The sequence below is a fragment of the Cuculus canorus genome, chromosome 3 (assembly GCF_017976375.1).
Source record: "Cuculus canorus isolate bCucCan1 chromosome 3, bCucCan1.pri, whole genome shotgun sequence".
Lineage (NCBI taxonomy): Eukaryota > Metazoa > Chordata > Aves > Cuculiformes > Cuculidae > Cuculus > Cuculus canorus.
This window is the reverse complement of record NC_071403.1, coordinates 61,141,921-61,169,643: the sequence shown is the minus strand read 5'-3', so window position 1 is coordinate 61,169,643 and position 27,723 is coordinate 61,141,921. Positions and strand designations below refer to the sequence as shown.

The 27,723-nt window shown below is 39.1% G+C and overlaps 1 protein-coding gene and 1 long non-coding RNA gene across 3 annotated transcripts; one reads left to right on the top strand and one right to left on the bottom strand.

Annotated features, from left to right (window-relative positions):
* The first annotated feature begins 249 nt into the window (after window positions 1–249).
* On the top strand, window positions 250–27,439 carry LOC128851658 (uncharacterized). Of its 2 annotated transcripts, none has more exons than XR_008449051.1 (3): window positions 250–379; window positions 17,379–17,539; window positions 27,310–27,439. It is a non-coding gene; the product is annotated as an uncharacterized LOC128851658 (long non-coding RNA). The 2 variants fall into 2 exon arrangements; XR_008449050.1 differs by lacking the exon at window positions 27,310–27,439 and adding an exon at window positions 24,022–25,401.
* Window positions 3,636–27,723, bottom strand: TSNAX (translin associated factor X). The gene is made up of 6 exons (XM_054061904.1): window positions 27,450–27,723; window positions 25,420–25,518; window positions 22,084–22,198; window positions 20,825–20,955; window positions 6,225–6,349; window positions 3,636–4,543 (listed from the first exon to the last, which is right to left on the bottom strand). The coding sequence occupies exons 1-6, from the start codon at window positions 27,463–27,465 to the stop codon at window positions 4,169–4,171; spliced, it is 861 nt and encodes a 286-aa protein (XP_053917879.1). The 5' UTR covers window positions 27,466–27,723; the 3' UTR covers window positions 3,636–4,168.

The following is a 27,723-nucleotide window of genomic DNA, read 5'->3' as shown; positions in this document are numbered from 1 at the left end:
AGAAGAAACTTCTTTCATGTTCCTAGGCAATTTACCTCGGCTCATGATGACTGCAAATCTCAGAATAACCTAGGTTTGCTCATCTGCAAAAGCAACATGAGATCTGTCCACTCATCCATCCTGACACATGGCACCACGGCTGCCATAGGACAGAGACACCAGGCCTTTTGAGAGCAGGAGTACAAAACCTCTCCCCTCACAGCTAGAGCATTGCTTCCAAATTTGGAGGTGCAGGTAGATAAACCTACCTAAGAAATCAACTGATTCCTTTTCCTGCATGGAGATGTTTTACCCCAGGATGCCAGCTAAACACGGAAAGGACCAAATGATGGGATGGATGTGGGCAACGGCTCAATAGAATGGTACAGCTTAAGAAAGGGTAAGTAAAGGAATAAACAGTGTTGAAACAATGACAGTGAAATGGATGCGTAAACTGCACACCAGGGTGAAAACACTGGTCACTGTAAGCATCCCTTTATGTTCAAAACTGTATCTAACCGTGTCTCTTAACAGTTGCAAATGGTGGTAGTTCACCCATCAAGGTCTGTGGCTACCAATACTGGAGTGAAAGGAAGGTGTGTGGTAAGTCGGGTGGTGTGAGAACGAATAGCTTGTTGTTGATTTTTGACAGCACAGCTGGAAGCCTGCAAACCTCACAAGTTCTCAGCTGCTCAGAAAATGAAGCTCCCCTTATTTACGACCCACAGAGAGATGCTTTGGGGACATTGTGGTCATTTTTAATTAGTTTCCTACAGTCAATTCCAAGTCTCTTTTATAGCTGAGTCACCTGGTTTCGCAGTGTTGTTTTCAGCTTCTTGCAGGGCTGTCTTCCTGTCCCACGTCCTCCCCAGTCCCACCCTACTCACATGTGCACCCGCTGTCCTGCAGCTCAGCCTGCTCTTCCTCCATGGTGTCCCACTCCTTAGCACTCTTCCTCCCTTTGTCTCTACCTCACTTCCTTCCATTTTGCCTGTCCACTGCCTTTGCCCTTCCCAACTAACCCTTTACTGCCACACTCCGGACTTTCTGAAGTTTTGACAAGTTTCTTTTCTGAAATGGGAAGTGGTGTACCAGCTTACTCCCACACAGTTTCCTGGTAAAAAAAAATCCTGCCCTTCATCTCCCCCCACTTTCTACCATCTTCCTTTTGTTTCTCTTGGCTATTCTTTCACCTACTCTTAAATTGCAAACTCTATAAGGGCAGTGCCAGAATCTGGTCCATAGAATTCCATAAGGCACCCAATATGCTAAATATTATAAAGAGTCCTTTTTTTTTTAATTTTCAATTAACTCACTGAAAATCCAAGTAAGCAGGACTCTAAGTAGACAGACATACGCATCCTGTCAACAGGAAGTTTCTTGCATAATTTCTCTGGGAGTTCAGCAAAGCTAAATGTGGTTGGGTTTATTTTCCTTGCTGCAAGTTGATAGTCAGGACAAAAGTGAATGCAGAAAGAAAAATCATTTCTGAGAAAGGAGATTCTAGGAAGGCAGATGATTTTTAGCACGCAGAGCTGCCCTTGTGAAACATCTGCTATGATGTAGTCCTGTTCTGGCCACAGACCAAGCATATCAATAGCTCCACAGAGTAATGGGATAAGAAATGGGAAAATTGCCATTGCTTGTTTAGCAGCTTGTTTTGCTGATAAATGTCTGTCACTTTTCAAACCGCTACAATGTAATTGTTTTGGGGGGAAAATATTTCCTTGAGCAGGAGGTTTGCAGGCCATTAGCTATTTCCCATCTGTGCTGCTGTTTTAATGTAGCACACATACACTTTGCTCCTTATTAGAAATTTTTCACAGCTTTTGATTATAGACAGGCAGCCTCAAGTTTGGAAATTGCATCTGTTGTTAAAGTCTTCTCCAGCCTTACAAAAAATTTAAATCTCAAAATCATTAGAACTAATATGTATATTTTTAAAGAACCTCTAAAGACTGCTAAAAAAAGTAAGCTTCTTAAACATTTGCAATTTTAGAATCACGAATGACCATGCAAAAAGCAGTAGCTGTTTGACTAAATGGGTGGTGACCGTGTGCTCATTCCAAAGATCAAGGCAGAACATCACTCTGACAAGCACTGCCACGTGCTGGAGTTCATCTCATCCCTTTTCAAACTGTGCTGTGAAAACTGTTAAATTCCACCTCATAGCTGCTAGGACAGACAAGAGACAGACCTCTGTTTGATATCACAGAATACCTCCCATAACTATCTGCTTTTACGTCACACATACACCCCACATGCCATTACTTGCAGTAAATTTAGCTGTGGCTAAAGACCAAACTATACTCTTATCTGCATCAACTGAAATACTAGATGCGTATATTATGCGTTTGGGGGGGCTGAACATTCTTTACTAGTAAGTATCCTTCTCCTTTTCTTCCCTCCCTCATATCAGAAAAAAAAAAAAGCAGAGAAAAGACAGGGGGAGATGTAAAAATTGGGGCACTGTTACAGATTTATTCCAATGCTAAGCATGTTTTGTCATCTGAAACCTTTGCATTCTTTTAACTCAAGAGAATCACATGAAGTTCCTAACCTCACTAGTTTTTAGACTTCACAGAATAAAATTAGAGAGAAAGATAAAAGAAATTTGGTATTAGAAGGTGCCCCTCAAAGTATGAATATAGGAATGGAAATAGGAAATTTCCAAATAGAGTCCTGCACAGTGGGAATCTCACACCATTATCTACTGCTGAGACTGACAGGCGAAAGGACCAATGTACAGGCAGTGACTGCTTTTCAGAATTTATTGTAAAAAACAGTATTAAACAACAGGAAAAAACCTACTCCCTTTCTAACCCACCACATATTGCTTTATGTGGGAACAATGGAAAAACGTGACAGAAATGTACTTACCCATTCCTATCCATCTATCAGATAATCCTGGCTACTCAGGACATGCTCTGGGGAAAAATATTGGCAGTATCACAGCATATGGAAGTGGAAATAAAAATCATGCAGCATTTTCAATTGCAGTCAGGAGGCCTATTTCCTGGAGTCTAAAGATTGTGTTGTTTTATCCGTTTTCCTTTAGTATAATGTACATTATCAGACTTTCATAACTTCAGACACCAGCAGAAAACCCTGATTTTTTGCCAACGGTGACATACCCACCTCAAAGATAAATGTGGAAGTCAGAATGTCTGCCTTATTTCTGTTTGCAATTTCCTTTCCATAGGACCATGCACATGATATAGTTCCTGCTAACAGATATTTAAAGCTTGGCTAGCCCTTTATCACTTATACGCATTCAGCCTCATTGGAGGGCCTCAGGGCAGCAAAAACAATGGAGAAGAGACCTCCAACACCACACTGCATTTGTTTTGGCCAAAAACTGCTTTCCAAACACCAAATTATTTGTGTTAAGCATACTTGGTAGGTCTGGTTTTTTCTACTAACAGAAAGATGTCAGATTCTGCATTAAACTGTATTACAAAAATATGTAAGCCAATACATTCCACAGGGTTTTTTTTATGAATTTTTTAGCTCATGTCAAAACTCTGAAGTATCACTGTTAATTTGAATAGCCTTCACTTTAAACAGAGCCCAAAATAATAAGTGCACATTAGCATTTACGTGGTATAATTAGCTTCATTATCAATTGGTAAAAAGTAGATTTTGCTGCAGTTTCAAAGCATTAATCAGAGAAAGCATACATTGCATGGCACCTTTCAGACCACCTCAGTTTCAAGTCAAGGGATGAACTTAAAGATACAGAAGTGCATTGCTCTAGGTATGACATGAGTATAGAACTCAAATACTCAGAAAACAGAGATCAACAGAAACTGGTGGATAATGCTAAATAACAATACCTAGTTATTTTTTGCCACTGCTATGCTTCCTGAAAACTGATAACAACAACCACAACAGTCTGAGGTGACTCACATAATTCACAGTCACTGGTGTAGAGCAGAGTGGAAATTTTAGTCATTCCAAAAGAAGATACGATGGAGCAATACAGGAAATTCCATTCAGAGAGGACAAAGTCAAACATTTGTTCTCTTGCACATCATAAAAAGTACTTTGAGTTACAAATTACTACTGCAAAGAATCTTCTCATAGATAAAACTAAAAGTGTCTCTACCTAAAAAACTTTGAGACAAATCGTAACTGAAAAGCTTTCTCTAAGTCCTCTTCCCTTCTGAGTTGTGACAATCTCCTTATTCTAAGAAAGACACTCCTCGTGGTCAATCAATTCTGTTTTGGTGGAGAACACATCAACCAGCACATGTTTGGGGATTTCAGATCCCCGTACTTTCAACGTGTAGCAGGCATTCTCTACTTTTGCCAGACTCTGTTTCAAGGTATACAGCTTCTTGGATACTTCATAAGGTCCAGTGTTGCCAATGAAAGTAAAACCATCATAAATCTGACGCAAGAACTGGCTCAGTTCAAAAGGCGTATCTATGTCACCGTTTCCAACACTGCTGATGCACAGCCGCATCAGCTCTCCAGTTAGATCAGCCACTCCCAGCAGGTAGTCTACAGGTGTTACCTTCAGGCTCAAAGTGTGTGGTATTAGATCACGGTAATTGAAGATCTGAGGACAGAACAGAACAAAGTCCAGTACAGAGAACTATGGCAAAGTCTGTAATGATTCAAATGCACACAAAATTATCTAATGGAACTGGCAATTCAAAACATTTCAGAAAACTAAACTGTATGGTTATTCCTCACAGTCTGATTTCAGAAGTACTAATCTCCTTCCAGCATACCAGTAGGTATGAAAGCAGCATTTCCACTCGAGATGCAATTTCTATTCTAGCAAGCATGATAAACGTACCCTGCTTCTACTATCTCTATTTGCAAACAAAATTATCACGTCTTTGTACCAGCATTTATTTGCAGTTGGTTTGGGTTTTTTTTTGGTTTGGCTGACAGATTTCAGCATAATAAATTTTAATTTTCCCTAAATAGTCTGTCCAAAGCTACCACAGCAATCAAGAATCAAAAAGTCTCTGCATTATGAAAACAAACCATATCATTTTGTAATAGTATCTTGAGTTTCAAAAATATATTTTCTACAAGAAGCTGACAGGTATAGTTATGAGATCTGTTTTTATATCAACTGAACTCATTAAAGTAGCTAAAAAAATACCTCATGAAGAAAACTCATCATAAAGTTACAGGTCTGCACCTATACCCAAGTTTCCAATACTTTATTGCCAAAATACTGCTACCTTGGGAGATAATCCAGGTTTCTTTATGCTCCCTTGTTCTTCTAACATGCTATCCACCCAAATTCGCAAATCTGGTCACAGGCACGTATGCAGGGGTTATCAACTTCACAATTTGTTAAAACAAGTGTGCAACAATGGGTTTGCCTCTGGTAAGAACAAGTAGACTTCAGCTAAAAACTTGGCTTCTTTGAAAATATCTTGCCAAGAGAACGAAGAAAGAATAAGAAGTGTTTTCGGCAGAATCTCCTCAAGAGAAGCAGACTCAAGAATTCATCTAAAGCAGTAATGCTGTGCGTTGCTATACACTGAATGTGTACTGCATGTGCATTTCTCTACATTACCACACAACTGCCTTTTGTCCCCTGTAAACAAATTGCACCCAGTTCACTGCAGACAGTGGCAGTAGTTTGTCCCTATGGCAAAAAGTTCTATTTAGGGCATGGCAGGAGTGCAAGCAAGTCAAGAAACAGTATATATGGCATTAGGGTTAACGTATGATGGGACACAAGCTTGTCCCCCAAGAGAAGTCAACAAGATCAACTCCAGTAAAGTTACAAATGACCACGCTAAGACATACGCAGTGCATTTTAACAGAAGGTGAATACAGTGTCTCCTATGACTAGATCAGTTAAAATTTCATTTATGGACTATATCCTGCTTCAGACTTGTTTGTCTCCCCCAACTTTTGCTACATCACTACACACCAGCAGGATTTACAGGCAGCCCCAGCCATTAGAAGTCCCTCCTCTACATTTGTTCGCTAGTATTTGACTATCCTGGATGGATCCTTCCCCCTACCAGAAGGAGTTCAATTAGCTCTGAATAAAAAGGATGTGAAATTTATCAACCTGTATCCCACAGATTTAGTTTACTACTTGTCAGAATAAAAAGCATGTTTTGAACAAGTGAGCCCAAGCCTACATTTGTATCTAATATCATTACACTAACTGGCTTTATTTAACCAAACATGTGACTAAGCCTAGTCATTAGATTTTCCATCCTAGAAAGATGTTCATTACATGAGAAAAGAAAAACTTTTACCATGCTTGTATCTTCTCTGTCTTCTGGTTTAAATATTAGCTGTTTGTTGATGTCTTCAATACTAATCAAAGATCTTGTTTTGATAAAATACTGAAACGAGACTGCCTCGACATACTCTTGAAGTCCTGCAAAAACAGAAGAATTAAGCTAATGATTCAAACTTACCAGCAACGATCCATGCTCACATCTACATTTTCAGAAATCTTTTCAGTGAGACTGTTTTAAGGTTACTAGAAAAAGGTGAAAACTAACATAATACAGAAATAGCATTGAAGCATAATTTAACATAGCATGATTGTGAAGTACAAAAAACAGATCAAGAACACAGCCACTAAACATTTTTAAGTTTTCACCCCAACTGCATTTTTCATTCAATCCCTGTGTAATTACCACAGAACTTTATACCAGTATAAAAGCACCATAGTAGACTCAGAAACATACTAAACAGCAGCTCTCCATAACATCCTTCAGGAACCAGAACTGTTTAGTATCTTCATCAATGACATAGCGGGATCAAGCCCACCCTCAGCAAATTGCAGATGACACCAGGTGAGTGGTGTGATGCCATCCAGAGACACCTGGATAAACTCGAGAAGTGGACTCATGTCAACCTCATGATGTTCAACAAGGCCAAGTAGAAGGTCCTGCACATGGGTGAGGGCAATTCCATGTGTCAAAACAGGCTGAAGGGATCAAGAGGAGCTCTGAAGACAAGGACTTGAGGGTACTGGTGGATGAAAAGCTTGACATGAGCCAGCAATGCACACTTGCAGCCCAGAAAGCCAACCATATCATGGGCTGCATTAAAAGAAGCATTCCAAGCAGGTCAAGGGAGGTGATTCTGCCCCTCTACCATGCTCTGGTGAGACTCTCCTGAAGTATTGTGTCCATCTCTGGAGCCCTCAGCACAGGAAGGATATGGACCTGTTACAGCAGGTCCAGAGGAGGGCCATGAAGATGATGAGAGGTCTAGAACACCTCTCCTATGAGGACAGGCTGAGAGAGCTGGGGTTGTTCAGCCCGGAAAAGAGAAGGCTCCAGGGAGATCTTACTGCAGCCTTTCAGTACCTGAAGGGGGTTTATAAAAAAGATGCGGACAATCTTTTTGGCAGGGCCTGCTGCAATAGGACAAGGGGTAACGGTCTTAAATTAAAAGAGGGTAGATTCAGACTAGATATAAGGAAGAAATTTTTTTACAGACATAAGGGAGAAATTTCTTTACAATGAGGATGGTGAAACCCCGGAAACAGGTAGCCCAGAGAGGTGGCAGACGCCCCATCCCTGGGAACATTCAAGGACAGGCTGGATGGGGCATCAAGCAACCTGATAAGACAGGCAGATGAAGTGCTTCGGGATACGATTTAGTTGTTGACAGGTACAGTTGCACTTGATGATCTCAAAAGTCTTTTCCAATCTAGCAATTCTATGGTTCCATGAAGATGTCCCTGCTCGCTGCAGGGAAGTTTGACTAGACAATCTTCTCTAAGGGTCCCTTCTAAAGCAAACTTTTTTGTGATTTTGTGATAACAGAGCTTTTAAAACATGGCATTTGTATGACAGAGAGTACAGATCAGTATTTTACAAGTTCACAAAGACACAATGTAGATGAAAAGACTGCAGGTAAATCAAAAGCAAGGAAGGCAGCTCATATTAAAAAAAAAATAACATACAAAGAAAAATAAGTTCTCTTACTAGCAACAGTAGATACTTTTTTAAAACTGAATTTCCCACTTCTCTATTTTGTGGTAACCAGCAAACAGGCTCCAACACACAGGTTAGATGACATTCATGTTCAGGACAAAGCATTTGTTGTTACAAATCACTCCATACCAAAGGAAAAAAAAAAATCAGGCAGACAGGGCTGTGATGTCCAACAAGAGGAATATAATGAACAACATCTCTCTCTGAAAACAAGGCATACAGGGAGACAAAAGGAATTAGTGTGCTGGCAAGGAAATAAAAGATGGGGTAACAAATGTAGCTTCTACCAGATTTGTATGCCATCTGCAGCCACCTGCCACAACTACCTCTAACTACCTACTTAGCAGAGGGTGATTTTCTGTATGCATTATAACAAAGGTGAGATCTAAAAAGGAGCTTGAATGCTCAGATAGTGATTTCACAGGTTCTGTCAGTTCTTCCGTATGTGCAAAGAGCAGATTTGAGGAAAGCATGTTGGAAAAGTTCAGAAGCAGAAAGCTGAAGTTGGCACTGTTGGTAGAAAGAAAAGCAAAACCAAACCTGGAACAAACAGCCATTGAAGAACCAAGACAAAAAAGAGCTTTGAACACAAAATCAATGCCTGTGTATATCTGACCTACGGACAGAGGAAGCGCCAAAAGAGGACGCTAAAGGAAAAGACTGTAACACGACAGAGATTGCTCTAGCAAAGCCATTTTAAAGGGATGGTTTCTTCAAGAGAAGCAAAGAGGTGACACTGCTGTATCAAGCTGCAAAAGGGCCAAGATTAGACAACAGGTTTGCCAGAGAGTAAAACGAGAAAATGCAGAGGTACTCAAGGGTACCAGAAGTAGAATCCTGGTTCCATTAGATGAAACTTAAAATCCTCAACCGATGCCTACAGGGCCTCAGTCTAGGGAGATATGCAGGAGGCGGCAAATTTAGACTTCATCTGGATCAAAGAAAAAGTCTCAATCACTTGAGTGTCAATCAAGTCAAGAAGAGAATATAGATTTGAATAACAGATAAGGGTAGAAATACCCTTGAAAAAAATAGAGGCAACCTCAAGAGAAAATTCAATTGTAGAAGGCTTTCTACATTACAATCACAAAAGCGTGATGATAGACCTGCATTTTTTTCCTTCTAAATCTGTATTTGTAAGGTGAGTAGAGGCAATTCAGCAAGACAATTCAGCTTGCACCCTTTATGCTTCCGCACAGCAGCAGTGGGAAAAGCAGAATAAACATCACGCAGCCAAAGCCACACTTCATACTGCTGTTCATAAATCAGAACACACACGGGGAGCTGCAAGGCCAATTAAATACAACAATTTAATCAACTGAATTCAGGCAAAGCATTCTGGGCACAAGCAATAGAAGAATACTAGATAAAAGCTACTCAGGATCTTCTGATATATATATATATCTGAGATATATATATATATATATATCAGAATATATATATAAATAACTTTAGAAGCTGCAGAGATGTAGATTTCATCACCCATTCTTTTCCTGACTTACCCTCTGATGTAACACAGCCAGTAATTCCTTACGAAATTTTGGCTTTTCCTGTGGATAAGCTGTACAATACCAGCTACAGCAGCACTCAACATGACAATATCTGTAAGAGTTTCTCTCTTCTATCTGTGAAGAAGACTATCGCACATGAAGGATCAACTTACCATTTTCCGAAGTTCTCAGAGAGATCAAATCAGCTCTCAAACTTTCTGGTAAACAATTTTCTCAATCAATCATAACTTTGGGTTTCAGGTCACTCCACTTTACTACTTCTCCACATAGATGTTGTCCTTTTCCAGGATATGTGTTTGTCTCCTCCATTCATTTCTTTTTCTGTATTTTTTTTATATAGACATATGTATACACACACACACATTTTTCCTTCCTTTTACTGTCCCACCCTAGCTGACATGTTCTACTCTTCCTCTCACTCCTATCTGACACATCTATGTGAATACTGCGCACACAGTCTAGTTTCTCACTTACTGTCACCTTTTTACAATTAGGGACTCTATCTCCCATTACTTACAAGTAAGCTTTACAAAACTTCATTTAAAATTGTTACTGCTAGACCAATAGACTGATCACAAATCCCATTAATAACTACCTTGAAAAAAACAGTCATATTCAAGTTTGTGGTTTTGGGCTGGTTTTTTTTTCCCTTCCCTATTTAAAGTCCTTCTTCTAGAAGTAGACACAACAGGACACTTCAATGACCCAAGACCTTGAAATAAGGTGTTTCCATGTACAGGTAGAAGGATGTTTAAAGATGTTAAGTTTTAGCTTAATGGTAGGACATCCGCTATTTTCAGCAAATAATCCCCAAGGTGCAAAAACCCCATTCCATTTCATTACACCATCCAAGAATACCTTTCCCCTTATGCTCTTGTTTTGGATGTATTCCAAAATTGGCTTATTTATGGATTGTGCTGCCAGTAATGGAACAGTTTGTAAGACTGCCTTTTATGTAATTTTTTTTTAGCACACAGACAAAAAATCCCAATTAGAAGTACTGTATTATTTCTACTAGCTCTTCTTAAAATTACAGATGCAAGGTAACAAAATGTTAGTATTCTGATATGTTATTACATTTAGTCTATATAAACAGCTTGTACTAGTGACAAAATACAGTATAACAGCTTCCTTCTATATTTTAAACATTCATTTTCTACAGAAGAACTAGAAAATTACACTGAGGTATCTTCTAAGTACATATTATCTATAAAGGAGATTTTATGCCTGAAAGTTTCTGCATTTTTTTCTGCCAGTTGTATCAGCTGATATTCAAGACATTTATCCTCATGTACATAGGTAAACTCTGACAAAGAACTGTTAAGCAGTTTCTCTAAGAAACTCAGCAAGAAATCAAGCTTCTTCATAAAGCCAAGTCATTCAAGCACTCAATCCAAGGGCAAATGAATGCATAAGGGGTAGGAAAAGAGAGTTCTACATGAAAAATCGGTAAAGAATATAACTTCCTTAATTGAAGGAGTCAGGCTAGAGTAAACACAATCTAATTCTACCTGAGATGTACAAGCATGCATGGAAGTTTTAACCCAAAATGACAGATCAAAAAAGAGGTGAAAGTATCCTCCTAAAATCTTTTTGTTTACTTTATTTCGTCCTTTAAATATCTGTTCAGCAGGTTAAAAAAAAGGGTTAAAATGGATTTCATGCCTCCTAGTTCTTAAGCTTAGCAATGCCAATGCTATCTGCCATCTTCCTGGATAAGCTTCTTCTCAAACTCATTTTCCTTCTATCTCTTCATCCTCTTTCTCTGTATGTTTTTGTTCACAGAACAGCCTGTGCTGATGGTTAGGACACAAGTAGATGGCAGCCTGTGTTCTTACCAAGCTCCTCCCCTAAACCATGCAAGAGGTATCACCGGCCAAGAGCGGCCACTAGAAAGATGGTAGGAAAACATACACAGCAAGTTTCTTCCAGGATCATGAAGGGTGGGGGCACATTATTTACAGGGTGAGTCATGTGAAACTACCCACTTGCAAATTCATTACAAAATCAAAACACCACAGCCACAGCTCTATCTAATCATCACGTTTAGGATGGCAAGTTATACTCTTCAAAAAAATACAAGAAAAATAACAAAAAAAAAAAACCCAACCACCAAATCCCACAACCCAGAAAAGAAAGGAGTCATTCTGGTGGAAATCCCAAGCACAGCAAAACCAAACATTAACTGGAGAGCCCCTATTAATAGCTCTGCAGCATATGGGGAGGATGGTAGACTTAAAGAACCCACTTCTACGAGCTTACTCATTAACGAAGGGAAGAACTGGTGAAATAAGCAAATAATTAATCAAGTATATCAACAGAAACAAGTTCAAGCAATAAATTTAAAAGTATTAATGCACAAATTACATCATTTTCCTTCAGAGTCAGCATCCTATTAAGACGAAACTGACAATTCACACCTCTGTCTTTTCCATTTAAGTTGTCTGCAGACTTGGCAGTGGTTCCTTAGATTCCTAGGTCTCTTTCCATGCACAAGTCATAAAAACTTAAGTAATTATACTAAAACTGAGGCTGTGAAACAATCCAACTGCTTTGTAGATTGTGAGCATGAAGTCAAAGGTTAATTTTATAACAGAACTCTGAAAGAGCAAAAAGCCGGCTATCCTCAGAGATAGGCATGCTCTGGACATCCTGTTGTGAAAATAGCTTAAAGAAGAAATTCCACTCAAGGATGGATTTTATAAAATGGGACTAACTACCAAACAGAAGTAAAAGCACTAGGACTGATGCCCATAAAAGCTTACAAATATGGGGACACTGCCCCGCAAACCTGTTTCTAGTCACTGAGTAATACTTCAAAACCTGAGTCATTACGGTAGGTAAGGCTACAAGTAGTCTTTGAATTCTTAAGGGAACCTCCACATAAACAAACTGCTCCATTTTATCAATCCAGTTTTGAAATTACTGTAGTAATCAGTACAAACCCAGATGTGAACGTTTGTCAGGAAAGCTTATTTTAAATAAATTTGATCCCATTACTAATGGAATATAAATAACATATATTACATCTAGCAGCGATTTGTCTAAATTGGTGTGCTATTATATCAAATAATTAAATTGACAGTTTTCTCATATTAAGCCCTGAATGATTCGTTGATCAGTGAGTTGCTACTTGACGCACGTATGACCACTAAGAAGTTCTGTTCCTTTCCAGCTGCATGTGTTGATGTATTTCAGATAATGAAGCATTAGGATTGTTGGCACTTTGTTTAAAGTTGAATACACAACAACTTTAGGGAAAAGGTAATCCCCAGCTTAGTCTGTTTTACCAATAACTACAGAAAGAAATACAGCTTCCTTATTTAGTAGGCAAAGGTACCTGTAAGAGTGAAATTTTTTCCACAAACAGGCACAAAAACACTGCAGAAAACTGCAAAGAATATTTTAATCTCTCACAGCAGAGAACAGTTTAATTGAGCCTTTTTGTTATAGTTATTAGAAACACCTCTACATATGACAAATGCTAGGTTTTTTGTAGATAACTCATTGTGGATGAGAAATATAGAAGCTTTCATTTTGTTCCTAGTTGAAGAATTGAGATATGTACCATAGTTACTTTCGCAAGCAACTTTTTTTGTTCTGAAGCAGTTTTGTTGTTGTTGTTTTGTTTCCCTCCCCAAAAATCCAGTAATTCTGAAGAGCAGCCAATGTTCTATGTGAGTTCTTAAAAAAAGCATACAAAATAACCCAAAGTATTCCTGTGACAATTAGTCTTCCTGATCTCTTTGACCACCTCCAAGTGCCTTCATAACTGATACAGAGTTTAAAACATTCAGTTAGATGGCCAATTTTACTCTACAAACGGCCTAGAGGGCAAGTGTTCAGAATACCAAAGAAAGGAAGCTCTGACTCAGCCAGGATGTACAATGATCAAAGAAGGAAGAGCACCTAACACAACACAGCTTCTTTAGTTCAAACTCTAGTGAAAGTTCTCTCCAACATGATCCTGTTTCCATGCAACAGCCCCAACTCACTAGCACATCAAAAGTACCAACGGTAGCCATTTATCCCCATAAATATAGTTCTAGCGAGATGGTAAAACAGATACATCACCACTCACCAACCCATACGTCTCACCACGTGACTGTAGAACAAAAACTTAATCACAACGTGCTATACTAGCAGTTTCCTGGAATGGAGTTCCTCTCTGACACATTCTTCTGTGTGATTTTAAACAAACAAGCAAAAAATGTTCACGGATTTTTCTTGGTCTTCTCTCATGCTCCACCTGCATGAACCTGTGGTTCCCCCTAAAGGCTCCGGTCTGTGAAGGACGGACATTAACAGCTGCAAGGTCAAAAAAACATTCTGAACCAGAGCACAAGGTCTCCTCCATTTGCTAGCTATGGATCTGAATTAAAAGACAAAGAACCTCACTAGCTTCAGACTGTCATGTAAATAACTATAGTATTTGCCATAATAATACTGCAAGACTTTAGGACAGTTAGGTCTTAAGTTAGAACTAGGAAAGGACATTCTCTGTTGTCTCATTCCACAGTACACATGTTTAAAAGATCATATATACACTGTATAAAGGTGCTGTTATAGACTGATGCCACCCTCAACAGCTCCTGCTGAATTTATGGCTTATGCTGAACTCAATGGCTGATTCGGGGATCAGCTGATAAGCAATGCTCACATGCTGCAAGCACTGTTAGGTCATGTCTGGGTTAACATTCATTTTCCCAGGTTTGTTTTAAGGTTTTGTGTATGGACATATAAATCCTGCAGCAGAAAGTAAAAAGTGAGAGGTTAAAAAGTGAGAGGTTTTGCAGTTGCTGATTTTTCACTTTCCCTGAAAGAACCTAGAAAAAAGTCATGAACCAGAAATAATGAAAGGGTAGTAAAATTCAACAGGCTGAAGGTATCAAGTTTCAAATAAGCAACTTGCAGAGTGAAGAGAGTCAGTCGGACAAAAATTAGATCTGATAAATACTAGCTTATTCACTGAAAATTCCATTATTTTCCCAGTATAATCAGGAAACTTTGTTTCCATTTCTGGCATTTTACCTCTCACCCACAACGGCAAAGTGATGAACTTTAATTCTTCAGCTACATCCTGTTCCTGTGTTATTATATTTTCCCACCATCTTGCAGAAACCTGACTGCTTCCTTCATGGATAGCTTTCCTTTCAAGTTTTAGGTGTATTCAAGTCTCTTCCTGGGTGAGACATTTACAAATCATGATACCTTACTCACATAGTAAAAAGCTTTTCCTTTGTATTGCCAACCTATGATTAAATATGCTACCTATTTTTATTGCAGTTTTCAAACTTTCTTAAGAAGAAAAAAATGTTCTACTTCTATAGTTCCTGACATGCAGAATAGTTCTTTACCTTGGTATTATTTCAGAAATACACAGGTATTTACAAATGCAAAGGCAGCTCAAGCATGAGATTTTCTTTCCAAATTACCAGTGAAAAAGTTAAGGACAAAAAAACAGCTAACAGAAATCATTACATGGATAGTTCCACCAGTTTGTGTTCTAATCTAAATCCTTCATACCATGCAAAAGAAAAAAAAAGGAGTATTACTTAAAGAGTCAGTAACCTAAATCTAGCCTGCTTGGACTGACCTCATTCATCTTCATATCATTCCTTTCAGCATCATGTCTGGAGGTCGGTCCTAAATATTGCAGTTAAAAACTGGTATTCTAGCACAACTGAAGTTTTTCCTTTTTATGCATGCAGACTAAACTGACTTTGTCCAACCAAACAACGCAGTTTGTTGCAATATGGTTACACACCTAAAGTGACTCTAAATGGCACAAAGCAAGAGACAGAAATAAGCAACATCTTATCATTCCCTCAGAACACAAGTAGTGCTTGCACAAGATAAACTATGTGTTAGACTGCGTCAATGCTGAACTTTTATACAGAATTTCCCGCATCATCATCAGCAGAAGCAGTCACAGAGCAATAGTTTTGACAAGGTGCTGACATTTTACAGCCTCATCATCTAATTCTATTGAGAGCAAGTGCAGACATGATAAAGAGCTAATGAGCTGCTCTGTGCACACCACTCACTACTGCTGCTAGCACAGGCTCACAGCAACCAGAAAGGTCAGCCAACAACGCTCTAGTTGCATCTACTATCATCACTCTATGCCACACTACTGACTGAAGAAGCCCCAGAAGAGTTATGGGCTCCTCATTCCATATTTTGTGTTATACACGGCTATCAGCTGTGAAAATACCTCACCCATACTTGCCCCTGGCACAATCTAATGACCACATCATAAAAACATCAACACGTAGTTAAAACTATCCCTCCAAGAGGTTTTTCAGTCAAGCTGCCCTATAGAAAATAGCCAAACACTTCAAAAGTCTTAAAATTTTCTCACATGTCCTTATTGTTAAGGACAAAAAATTGAGCAGGTCTTCAAATAGCTAGAGATTCCATTTAACAAAATCATGTTAAAAAGGTATTCCATTCAATCCCACACAATGCCAACTTAACAAGCAACTATCAGTTTCCCTCTGCATTATGTAAGTTTTCCATTTATGCAGAGCAGATTTAAAACATGCTGAGCGTAGTTCCATTAATCCTAACAGGTAGCAGAGCATCCTCTTTCTTGTCTTTAAGGCTCGTACAGGTCTTTCCTGTGTAGTACTGATATTTTCCTGAGTATATTAGAGTTAAATATATAAATACGCAAGCACACATATATAGAATCCTGAAAAAAATCTTCCTCTCCTTCATAAATTCATCTTTTCCAGTCCTTTTCTTGCCCAGTGTCTCACTCCAATTTTAAAGAAACAGTACACGTTTCCTCACAGGATATATAAGGTATACACTGCAAAGTGGGGCAAAGGAGCAGGAATTCTATATTACAAATAGTAAAGCTTTAAAAATATCAACAAAGCGGAACATTCTAACATAACAAATGAAGAGCTCTACATTAAAAAAAGACTTCATTATTTCAGTATCTCTTTGTTTGCTTGTTTAATCATCCCCTGGGACAATCTGTACTGTTAAGAAACGTGTAGAAAACAGTCATCAGTTTTTGTTGTTGTTCAATTAGTGCTATACTGAGTGTTTGAGCTCATGCAAGTGTCCTTTGGGGAAACGTCCTGCATGCCATTAGCACTATTCTTAATGAGGGAAAGCATGAAACTCCTTTAGTGCTCTGCCAGAATTGTTTTATCTTCAAGTCAAAAGAACAACTGCTTGGAGTAACCCCAAAAAAAGCATTTAACAATTACAAGTGGCAAACAATATTCCCAAGCATTATACTCGTACCACTGTTCTATTTATAGGCTAACAGTTATTATACCGAATAAAATATGTATTAGGCAGCATTATTATGCAGACAGTCATGATCCCCCAGTTAAGGCTGCTGCAATGGTTTCCATTACAAGTCCAGTTCTGATCCCTTTTACTCTTTCTGCGAGAAGCTGGGTGGGGAACAGGAGGATGTTTCATGTTTGGTTTCAAGACAAAGGAGAATATTTTTAGGAAGCTTGAGGTTAATTGGACATGCTGCTTTTGAGATATGGGATATAGGCATTTCTTTATTCTTTTTTTAAGAAAAAAGCTGTTGAATGGCAATGTTTTTGTTCATAAAAACCCACTAATTCTCACTAATTCTCCAGAATTTCTTTAAAAATCAAAATCAGAATTGGAATTAGGTGAAAGGAAGGTCAAGACTCATGGCTCTAGGAAATACATAAAAACAAAAGATCTAGCACTTTTCCTAGCTACGTTTATATTTAAAAAGTCATGCATGCTTTTTTCACTTCAGAAAAAGTAAAGCAATAATTAACAACTAGACTTAAAAACAAAAATAAAAGCAACATTCTTAATTCTTATCAGCGTTTCCATCCCTATCACAGTTCTTCATAAACAGTGTGGGGAGTAAAGCATTCCCTCTCACAGATGCTCTTTATCTCATGGCCCCCCTCATTTTTCATGTCTCTAGGTTTTCTATCTCAACTTCATAATTCTGACATCAAGCATCTTCACATCTCAGACACCTCCTTGATCCCAGCTTCATCAGATCAAGATCTACAAGTCTTGAAGCCTGCATATTCCTTTTTTTGCCATCCCAATGACTGGAGAGCGAGGGATTTAATGAACAAGGTAAGAGTACAGTTCTGGCAAAAAATTTGCATTTCATACTTGTCATAAGCATGAGATCATTTAAACACCACCTAAAAGCATTCCCTGTCTTCTCAGTTACACTCATGTATACTCTAACACACACCCTTACAACACATGCACTATGGACACCAGCTGGCACAAAACCCACTCAGAGAAGCATCACGTAAAAAAGCTAGAATTTAAGTAGACACTGTGGATGACTTACAGAAACTGAATGAAGGCAACTTATTTCAGTTAGATGTTAAGTACAATCTTCTCAATGAGGCAAGAACTACCTAATTACAGAAACAACAACAAGATCTCAGTGCCAGGTAGTATTACACATCTGAAGAGATTCCACAGACCTGCCACTTACTCATGTCACCTGAAGACAAGGGAAAACGTAAAGTACAGCCGTTCCCAGTTCTAAATCCAGAAATGCAATAGGTGGCTGTATACTTTTATCTTTTAGTTCTATCCACAAAACTGCAAAGCTTAGGCTTTTGTTTGAGAGACTGCATACCTGACTGCTGGGAAGAAGGACAACAGAGTGTACTTCTCCTCCCGCTTACTGTTTAGTGTACCAATATCTCTTTACTGTTCTTTCTTACCAAGAGGAGCTCAGTAAGATTCATTCTCTAAAGTTGTCTTAAGACCGTAGTAAGAAAATTCTTTAATTCTATGACAATCTTGCTCCAAGTCCCATGCAAGTGTTAAGGACATGCAGGTTTTCATATATATATGAAAAGAGTGTGTAGTCCTGGGCCCCAGTTTAAGAAGGAACATGAAGGTCCTTGAAGATATTCAGAGGGCAACAAAGCTGGTTGAAAGGGCTGGAAGGAATGTCCTATGCAGAACAGCTAAGGACTTTGGGTTTGTCTACTTTGGAGAAAAAGAGGCTGAGGGGTGACTTCACTGCTTTCTACAGTTTTCTGAGGTGAAGAGTGAGGTGTTGATCTCTTTTCCCTGATGTCCAGCGATATGATGTGTGGGAATGGCTGAAAGGTACACCAGGGGAGGTTTAAGCTGGCACAAGGAAGCATTTCTTTACCGAGAGGGTGGTCAAACGCTGGAACAGACTTCCTAGACAGATGGTCAAAGCCGCACGCCTGCCAGTGTTTAAGAGGCATTTGGACAATGCCCTTAATAAAACACTTGAACTTCTGGTCAGCCCTGATGAGGCCAGGCAGTTGGATTAGATGGTTTTTTTTTGTTTCTGAAGAGCTTATTCAGGTCCATTTTGATATCAATAGGTATCCTTATACAAGTGTGAAATTGTTTACGCAGGTGAATCAGTGCAGCTGATCACATATGAGTATTATTGAATACACAAAGCAAACCTGAACAGGATTTTTTCATTAATTTCTTTATTTCCACATCACTACGTCTAGCTTAAGTTTACACATCTTGCATATTAAAAAAAAAAACCCTAACTTTTGAGGTTGGAAAATATATATTTTTTGAAAAACAAAACCACCCATATTTTCACTGAGAGGAGAGAATCTGGAAGCAGAAACTTGGCATCAGGTTTGCTCGCTCGCTTTAGAAGACGTGGGTATACACAGAAGTTACCACACAATAAGTTGCTATGTGTCTGCTATGTAGGCATACTCCGTTACATCTGGCATGAACGCAAGCTAATTCTAGGCAAGCTGCCTCTCAGTAAAAAGAGCTAGGCATGACTCTGAATTAACCCACACAAAGTCACTTACTAAGAAAAGAGAGACAATTCAGGTGGAGCAGCTGACGCAGGGTAACTGGTTACCTCCTAATAATTCTGCTCACATGGCAAGGCTAACAGCTTCTATCACAAGGTCTCACAAAGATACATGAGGTAGTAGGCTTCAAATGCTGCTGTTCTATAGATAGCATTATGACTCTCAGGAATACAAACATCACGGGTTACTCAGACAAGGTTTACAAGTCTCAATGAAATCTTCAAAAATTTTTGTTCCTAAAACTGATCACAAGGATTTCCAGCTTTATAGGCAGTACTTAAAATGAAAATCCAAACACATTTTTAGCATTTCAAGATACTCATACTATACTTGGACTAGCATCGTTCACAGTTTGATGTCATCTGTAGTGTCAGAGTTTTGAATTCTCTCTTTCTTTTCATTGCTTCACTATACTACTAAGTCATTTATAACAGCAAGACATACACAGAATCTAAGTGGCTTAACTAATTACATCTAATTTGAACGACCCAATGCACCACAAGTAAGAGGACTGTGGAACTGAAGGAGAGCCAACGAAGACTAGCATGGCACACTCTTCCTCATTCAGAAGTGCCAAACTCAGCTTTCACTTAGGAGCCATTTCACTCTTAACAAAACTTATGCAAGACCTATGTATAAATTAACCTGTGCACTGTTTGTCTTGTAAATTACATTGATGTATTTCCAGCCAGTTTATAAAATCAATTCTATGGACATTTTTAAACAATTAAATAATACAGGGCAAATCTTCAGTACTACTTACCTGAAGAAATCTTGCCAAACAAGGAAAGACATACCACATTCCAATATGTTTTAAACAAGACTAATAAACACAAGACCCTTTTATACCATGACCAAGATGCCAAGGAAGCACTTGCATATTTTACTCATACGTTAATATGAACAAGGCGTAACAATTTTAGGTAAAACTCAGATTGTCAGCAATTTTTCAGCAAACAAATATGATCTGACAGCAAGAGTCATGAGAGCACTAGGACTCAGTATCTCAAGCACATTAGTAAAGACTCCCATTTACAGTAATGAGATGAAAAACTTGCAACTTAAACAGATCTACAGTACCTTAATGCTTGTAACACAGAGACAAACACATTCCGAATCTTCAGAATAAAGAAAATGCTAATCTAAGGATTTGATTAACTTCAACTCAAAATGGGATAATTTCACAAGACAGTTGCTTCCACTCTCCTCCCAGAAATTATAACCCTTCAGGTGGGGTAACTGAGTGTGTTGCACACAGCTGGCTCGGTCAGAGAAGACCAGACAGTACCTTTGTTAGAACTACTCCCAACTTCAGTTTAGGTCAAGGTCCAATTTATCCCAGTTGTTGTCTCTGGTTTAAATCTTTATTTAACTGCAATAAGACGACCATGGGGCAATAGCCTCTCCAGAGCTAACTTTGCTAACAGCAAACATTAATCTGACTCCTAAAGACACCACAGAAATGTGCCAAGTACAGATGTGTGGCATGAAGAGGAACCACTGCTACATAAAGAGAAATGGAGCTTAGTGCATAATAACATACTTTCCCCATTTTAAAATAGTTTACCTGGAGATATAGCCTTGTGGAACTGATACATGTCTTCTCCAATCAGTTCCTGTGCAACCTGCCTAATCTTCCGTCGGATAGCATCTAGCTTGACTTGAGAGTCATGTAGTATTTCTTCCCCATTGGGAGCACTGCAGTCATAAAACAGAAACTGAAAGAGCAGCCTTCAAAACGTGAGCAAGCAGTTAAAAAATATTACACGTTTTATTTTACTAATTAGTACAACAGTTTCAGGAAAAAGCAAAGCTGATATTGGAATGAGAAACAATTTAACTTTCATGAATATCTATTGCAGATTATGAAATTCTATAGATTCTTACCATGACCATAATAAACCAGCCAAATATAGTTCTGGTAGTATGATGTTTATTTCAGACTAGAGTTTTAATTACTGCTTAAGTAAGAACAATGAGAAACGTGCTAAAGCATCAAAAAAGTATTCTGAAGAACTAGCAGTATTTGCAGAATTCCTTCAAACTCTTAGAAGGAAAAGCAATACTTTGCAGTATTGCAAAACATATGATCTATTTCTACATGTGATTTTATAAAGAAGTCATTACGGACTATGCTATTTGGAAGCAGATGATATATCCAATTCACAACCACAATATATACCTGGCATTTAAAGGTTAGTTGATCTAATTTCCTTTAAACTTCCCCCTCCCCGACCCCAAATAATCTGTACAGTGTAATAGTTTACAGTCCATTTAAGGAACTACTGATAGACTGGTCTTGAGAAAACATTTAAAAACAAACAGATATCCAAAAGTAAAGCTACAATAATAGCTAAAAGGAAAGGAGAAGGAAATAAAAATACAGCATGGAAAGCTTCCATTCTTATAGGACAGGAACCTAAAATGCAGAGTAAAGAGGAGTTTTATCTTGTTCTTTCTTCTACCAGTTCTCAGCTTTCTAGCCCCTGCAGCGGGCTGTCGTGGTTACTAGAATAATTGCAATGCCTCTTCACAGAAGATGATCAAATTAAAAAGAAGGCAACTTCACAATCTCTATTTATAATGGCCACTACTACAGTAACTATAAATAGTTATTACAATGGCAGAAATGAATTCTCTAACTGGAATTCTTTGAATTCTCTAACTGGAACATGCACTCATTAGCTCACATCCACCCTAAAGGATGTTCATGAAAGTAAACTAAAACCGTCTAAACAGAACATTGCATCTATGAACTACAAACAGAGAACACTGCAAGGCAGTTTCTACGTTTCTAGAATCACTGTCATGATCAATGCGACTCACCTGATAAACCTGTGGAGCAAAAATATTGTTCTTTTGCTTTCAATTGTTATATCACGACTGAGCTTCACAAGCCGTTCATATTTATCATGCCTTGTGTCAAGCTCCAGCTGAAACGCTGCAAAGTCAACCAGTAACATGCATGGTTATCACATGTACACAATGCAGGGAAAAAGCAGATAACCTGTGCTACGGTAACTGCTTAAGGGCCCCTCCCCTACCAGTCTTAACTCCAGGGGCCTTTTCTCAAGGCAGGCGCCACTGCTTCTCCTGCATGGGGCATGGCTGCAGAAGCCACTACTGCCTCCCATCTGCCAGAGCTGAAAAATTCATCATTAATTCTTTTGTTTAATAAGTCAGGTTTAAATACATATCAACCCTGACGATCCTTTTAAGGCAGCCCAAACAATTTTAAGGCGAAATACTAGTTTAAACTAGTAAAATCTACTCTGCAATATTGCTGTTCAGGAAACGGACTTAAAGTTTCACCCAAATTCAGCAAGATAAATTAAAATATAAAACCCTACAATCATTAGTAAGTAAGATTCACCAGTCTCTAAAACGAAACAAACAAAGGCGCTTAACTAAAGCATTATACTGCTAAAAACACACCATTTAGTAAAAAGAAAGGTTGCATTTCACATCCCAACTAATATTGGACAAAAGTCAAGTATTTTAATATCCCTAAGAAACAGAAGTACTAAAGCAAAGTGAGATTAATTACTCAAAATAATATTTCTGACTTACTTATGTAAATTCTCTCTAACTGCAATGAACACAGAGAAGAAAGGACATGCACCTGGTTATCACAGTCAAATACTATGAATGTTTCACAGATACAATTAACATTTTAGACACTCTTTTTTCACTCACTAAACCATTAATAGCAACTTAAAAGAAATCCAACACATTTCCTGAGTAAGTGTCTCCAGCGTTAAAGTGTCCATGCAAGAAAATGGTAAAAATAAGCTAAGAGCCTACATTTTTAAAGTGTCTGACAAGTGAATACCCTTTAGGAAAGCACAGCAGTTGCTGGCAAAGTCAGGATCAACCTAGAAAAATAACTGTTTCTCATCACCTTTATAGAAAGTTAGTTCCTCTTATTTTGTTCTGTTCTTCTGAAGCACCTTGGAAATCCTAAGATAAAGTCACAAATGCTTAAATCTTTCTTATGTCTCATTGGTGTGTCACTTTCAAATTCTGAGAGTCAAATCCCCCACTGAGTTATCACCAAGAAGAAATCTTCCCTCAGATAATAATGATAGGAAACTGAAGGGAGGAAGGATGTGGTACTTTACTTGATAGATGACATTCCCAATGATCATTTACCAATTTAATCTACCAGTAAATTCACTACTCTGAAGATACACAGTATTAGCAATGTTCTCTATCTCTTCTGGATAGCTGTCGCTTTTAGACTTACTTTAGATTTTAAACCTGTTAGAGACTACTAGGAAGTAGCTCATGAACAAATATAGTGATCCTTAGTCTAAAAGGATGCAAGAAAAGCTACTGTACTGTTGCCTAAAATTGCAAATGATTAGATCTTGGGGAATTCTCCAGGCTAATACATTGAGATGACACAGTCCTTTCTTCTACACATTCTACTTTAATGTCTAATCTATCACTGAAAGCAAAGACTCAGACTCTATTCAGTTTGGTGGTGAGGAATCAGATCCTTAAAAATTACACTTAACAGTTCTTAACCTTACAAACCCAGATACTACCCACTCTGTACCACTGAGCTTTTATATTCAAAACATATTAAGCAGAAAAGGTGTAACTGAATAATCCTTGTGTTTTCATTTTCTATTATTATAGAAGAGAACTTTTTTTTTTTTTTTTAGAAATCTTTTGTGCTGACAGGTAACTATGTCAATTCAAGTACAAAATTTTTCCAAAGAGCTGAAAAAGTGTGTATAACCATTTAATTTTACACAGGTTATTTAGATTCTGGCAGCATACATAGCAAGAACGTGAAACTTCAGTTCACCTTACACAGCTTGCTCAGTTATAAGCCATGTGGAGCAGAATATTTCTTAACACTTGTGCCTGACACAGAGACAAAGACCACCAACGTCTCCTCCATGAGCTTATCAGCATTAGTGCAATACAAAGAGTGGATCCTTGAAAAGCTGAATAAACTGTGTTGCTTATATCCTTTCTAAAAGTAAGCAAACACTGCTGACTGGAAAATGGGAAAGGAGGGGAAACAATTGTTGTTTTGAATCTGAATTAATGGCAACCTTACGATAAACTGATATACTTGAGGGTTAAAAATCATAGAGTACAGTTGCGCTACTAAATTTGAGTACAAGCGTACATGTATCATTCAATATAAAAGTTCAATTGTCAAAGTTAATCATCTGCCAAGCTGAATAGGACAGGAAAAAAACAAACCTATCTTTTAAAGAAAGCAAGAAAATTACACAGTGTTGAAGGGACCATCTATAACAGGCATCCAGCTCTTACTTCTCCACCCTCCACAGCTGCATAAAAAATGGGGGGGATCGGGAAAATTTTACACTAAGAATTAATCTGTACCACATCTCCTTCCTTCTTCTGTCAAAGTTTACCATTTCTGAAGCTTAACTTTGCCTTGGTGGGGCTTCTCTAATGAAAAAAGTTCAACTAAAGTTACGGCAGTTTAAATCTGGTTTTGTGCAAAATCCTGTAAAAACAATACGCTTGGAGGGAAGTTTAAACTCGCTTATTTAAAAGAAATAAAATATAAGCTAATTTTAGAAAGGCACTCAAACTGAACTAAGTGTCTACATACAGGGCATTTAGCTAGCTAAATTTTTAATGGATGCTTGTATAAACAACTACCAACTCACAAATCAATGCATCCAGATTTACACTAAATTATCTTACTTATTTATGCACAAGAGCTAAGGTCAACATCTAAGAGCCTTCTCAGTCTCTCCAAAGACAGCCATCTCCTCCTCTTGTCCCCATGGCTCAGATTTTGCATAACACCTCTGCAGATCTTAACATTAATCTGCCACCATAGGACCTTGTCAACTTTTGTCTGGCTGAACACTGATGCAGTTTGCTTAGCATAAGGTTAAGCACAAGCAGGATGGGGAGCAGGAACAGGAGGCAGGATGAAAAGGGAGCAAGTCATGAGTCAGCCGGACCTATGAGACATCATCCTCTCAGGCATTTATTGCACAAAAAGCAAAACACCGACCTCTAAATGTATGTAGCATGAGTCCAACTAGTTTCAAGTCTCTCCCCCAGAGAAAGCAGGTTTAGTCCTTCACTAAATACTAGTAACCTCCTAGCAATTCCTACACTACATATTTTTATAATCTGGCTTTCCACATGCTTACTTACATTTAAAAGATTTCATCAAAGCTGAAGATGGATTAACATTCTCTTTTTCGTCTCTTCTTTGGCCATGAGGAAAATTGTCATGCTTTCGTTTTCTGTACCCTATTAACAGAAGTTAGACACAAAAAAACATATTTAAAGATTAAGTAGTTTTGCTAGAGCACTGACGTTTGCAGAGCATTTCTGACCGTAGCCACGTTTTGCATGACGGAATAAGGTAACTGGAAGAATCTTATTGCCAACTGATGTCATCTTCATGTTGGCATGCTATTTTTTGCAACACATTCCTAGTAAGAAATAAAAAAAAAAAATCCTAACTATTTCAATGAGTGAGCATGATAGAATCCCATGTTAGTTGTGGGTTTTTTGTAAGGTCTTCACACCCTTTTACGTCTCCTTTCTGTAAGAGAATGACTGCATGAAAATCCATGTGTGAGCGAGGGCTATGGGATTAGACCTTCCTCCTCATCTTCTTTTTTTTCTTTATTTTAAATATTCAGCTTACAGGAGTCATTAAAACTAACAGGTTTTTATTACTGTAATTATTTATGTTATGGATGTTTAGTAACCAGAAAAAGCAGCAAGGCATCATTTCAGTAGACTAATATTACCCAGGTATGCAGGTTTATCTCCTGCAGCATAGCTTCTTAGGTCCTAAACTCTGCCTTTTAACCAGTTTCTTCTCTTTCAGCCCTGATAAAGCCAGCCTTTTTGCCTCTTCCTTGGCCTCCCTTTTTAAACCCTCACTCAGAACTCATCTCTTTTGGATTGTGTTTTGCTCCCAATTTATACTTCGTACTACTTCTTCCTTGTGTCTTTCTTTCACCTAGAACTGACTCATTATGTCATTCATGTTTTAACCATTCCTCCCTCTCACTAACTCCTCTTTGTGACAGCAGCACATTTTGTAACAGAAGCCAAAATCTGGCCAACTCTAACCGTTCTGAATGTGTGGAGTTCTCTTAATTTCCTTAAAAGAAGAACAAAAGGAAGCTACTCAGAAGTTACAGATGACCAGTGGATTTTAAAATGTTTCCGTTTAATTGTTTATTATCCCAAAGCAAAACCAGAAGTGGGCGTAGCTACTTTCTAAAAGAGGAAACTGAAAATCATTTTTTCCTTCATTTCTGTTGGGACACGAGTTCAGGGTTTTGTTTTTCCTGCAGCAGTTGAAATCATTACAAAACACAACCCCTGAAACAGCGCAGAGAATGAAACTCTCTGCAGTATTACGAAAATTGGGAACACCATAATGACCTACAGGAAAAAAACAGGCCCCCCTGAAGGGAAAAGTAAGGAAGCAAGAAAGAGAGAGAGAGAGAGAGAGAGAGAGAAGAGGTTCCACTGAATAACCAACAACTTCAATATTAGGAAACCACTGACTACAACAACAGTAACTTAGCCTTAATTTTAAAAAAAAATAAGCCAGCTTCCTTGTTGCAGAGCCAGCTTTCTGACTGAAGGGAGATCTGTGTAACCACCTAGGCCAAGCCAAACTTAGGCCACGAAGCGAGCGCCGTGTTACTGAAACTCAGGCATCTTACGCGCCTAACACAAACTCGGCTTTGGTCTGTAACGATTCTTTTCTTACCATCAAGGTCAAAAATCTCTAAAATACACAGATCTGTAAAGCCCGAACAAGAAGGCGGTACGGCCTCTGAGCAGGGTCTCTCCCAACGCAAGGTCAGGGTTTAGTGGCACCACTGAAGAGACCCCAGTTCACGGCAGAGACCCGCACCCCCACCCCCTCCGGCCCGCAGGAATCACAAAACGGTTTGCGTTGGAAGGGACCTCAAATATCATCCATTTCCACCCCCCTTCAGCAGGCAGGGACATCTCCCCGCGGCCCAGGCCGCTCAGGGGTCCCAGCTCTAACTCCCCGCTCTCCTACAGGCTAGGGGAGCCCCCGCAGGCCCGCGCCCGCCCAGGTGGCGGCGGGGAAGGCGGCACCAGAGCCTCAAGGGGCCGTGGCGCTGCACCTCGCCGCCTCCAGCCGCCGGGCCGGGAAGAGGGTTGCCCGCCACCGCCGTCACCTTCTTTGCCACTCATCTCGGCGCCGCCGCTCAGCCAGGCCGCGTGCCCCCGGGCAACCCGCTTCCGCCCGGTCGCGCCGCCAGGGTCCCGCGCCCTCGTCCCCGCGACTGGGCTGCCGGCCAGTGCCTGAAGGAAACTCGCCGCGCAGGCGGAGGGCGCCGACACGTCGCCGGCGGCACGGGAGGCGCGGTGCGGGGTTATGGAGGCGCGGAGGGTGATACCGGGCCTTTCTGTCTGCGAAATCGGGGTAGCGCCGCGGGGCCGGGCGCGCTT

What these genes read in the sequence shown, in the direction of transcription:
- TSNAX (XM_054061904.1), bottom strand. An exon ending in TTGCTCCACAGGTTTATCAG is followed by an intron (nt 20,956 to 22,083) that starts GTGAGTCGCATT and finishes TTATGACTGCAG; the next exon opens with TGCTCCCAATGGGGAAGAAA. An exon ending in CCACAAGGCTATATCTCCAG is followed by an intron (nt 6,350 to 20,824) that starts GTAAACTATTTT and finishes CTGTTTTTGCAG; the next exon opens with GACTTCAAGAGTATGTCGAG.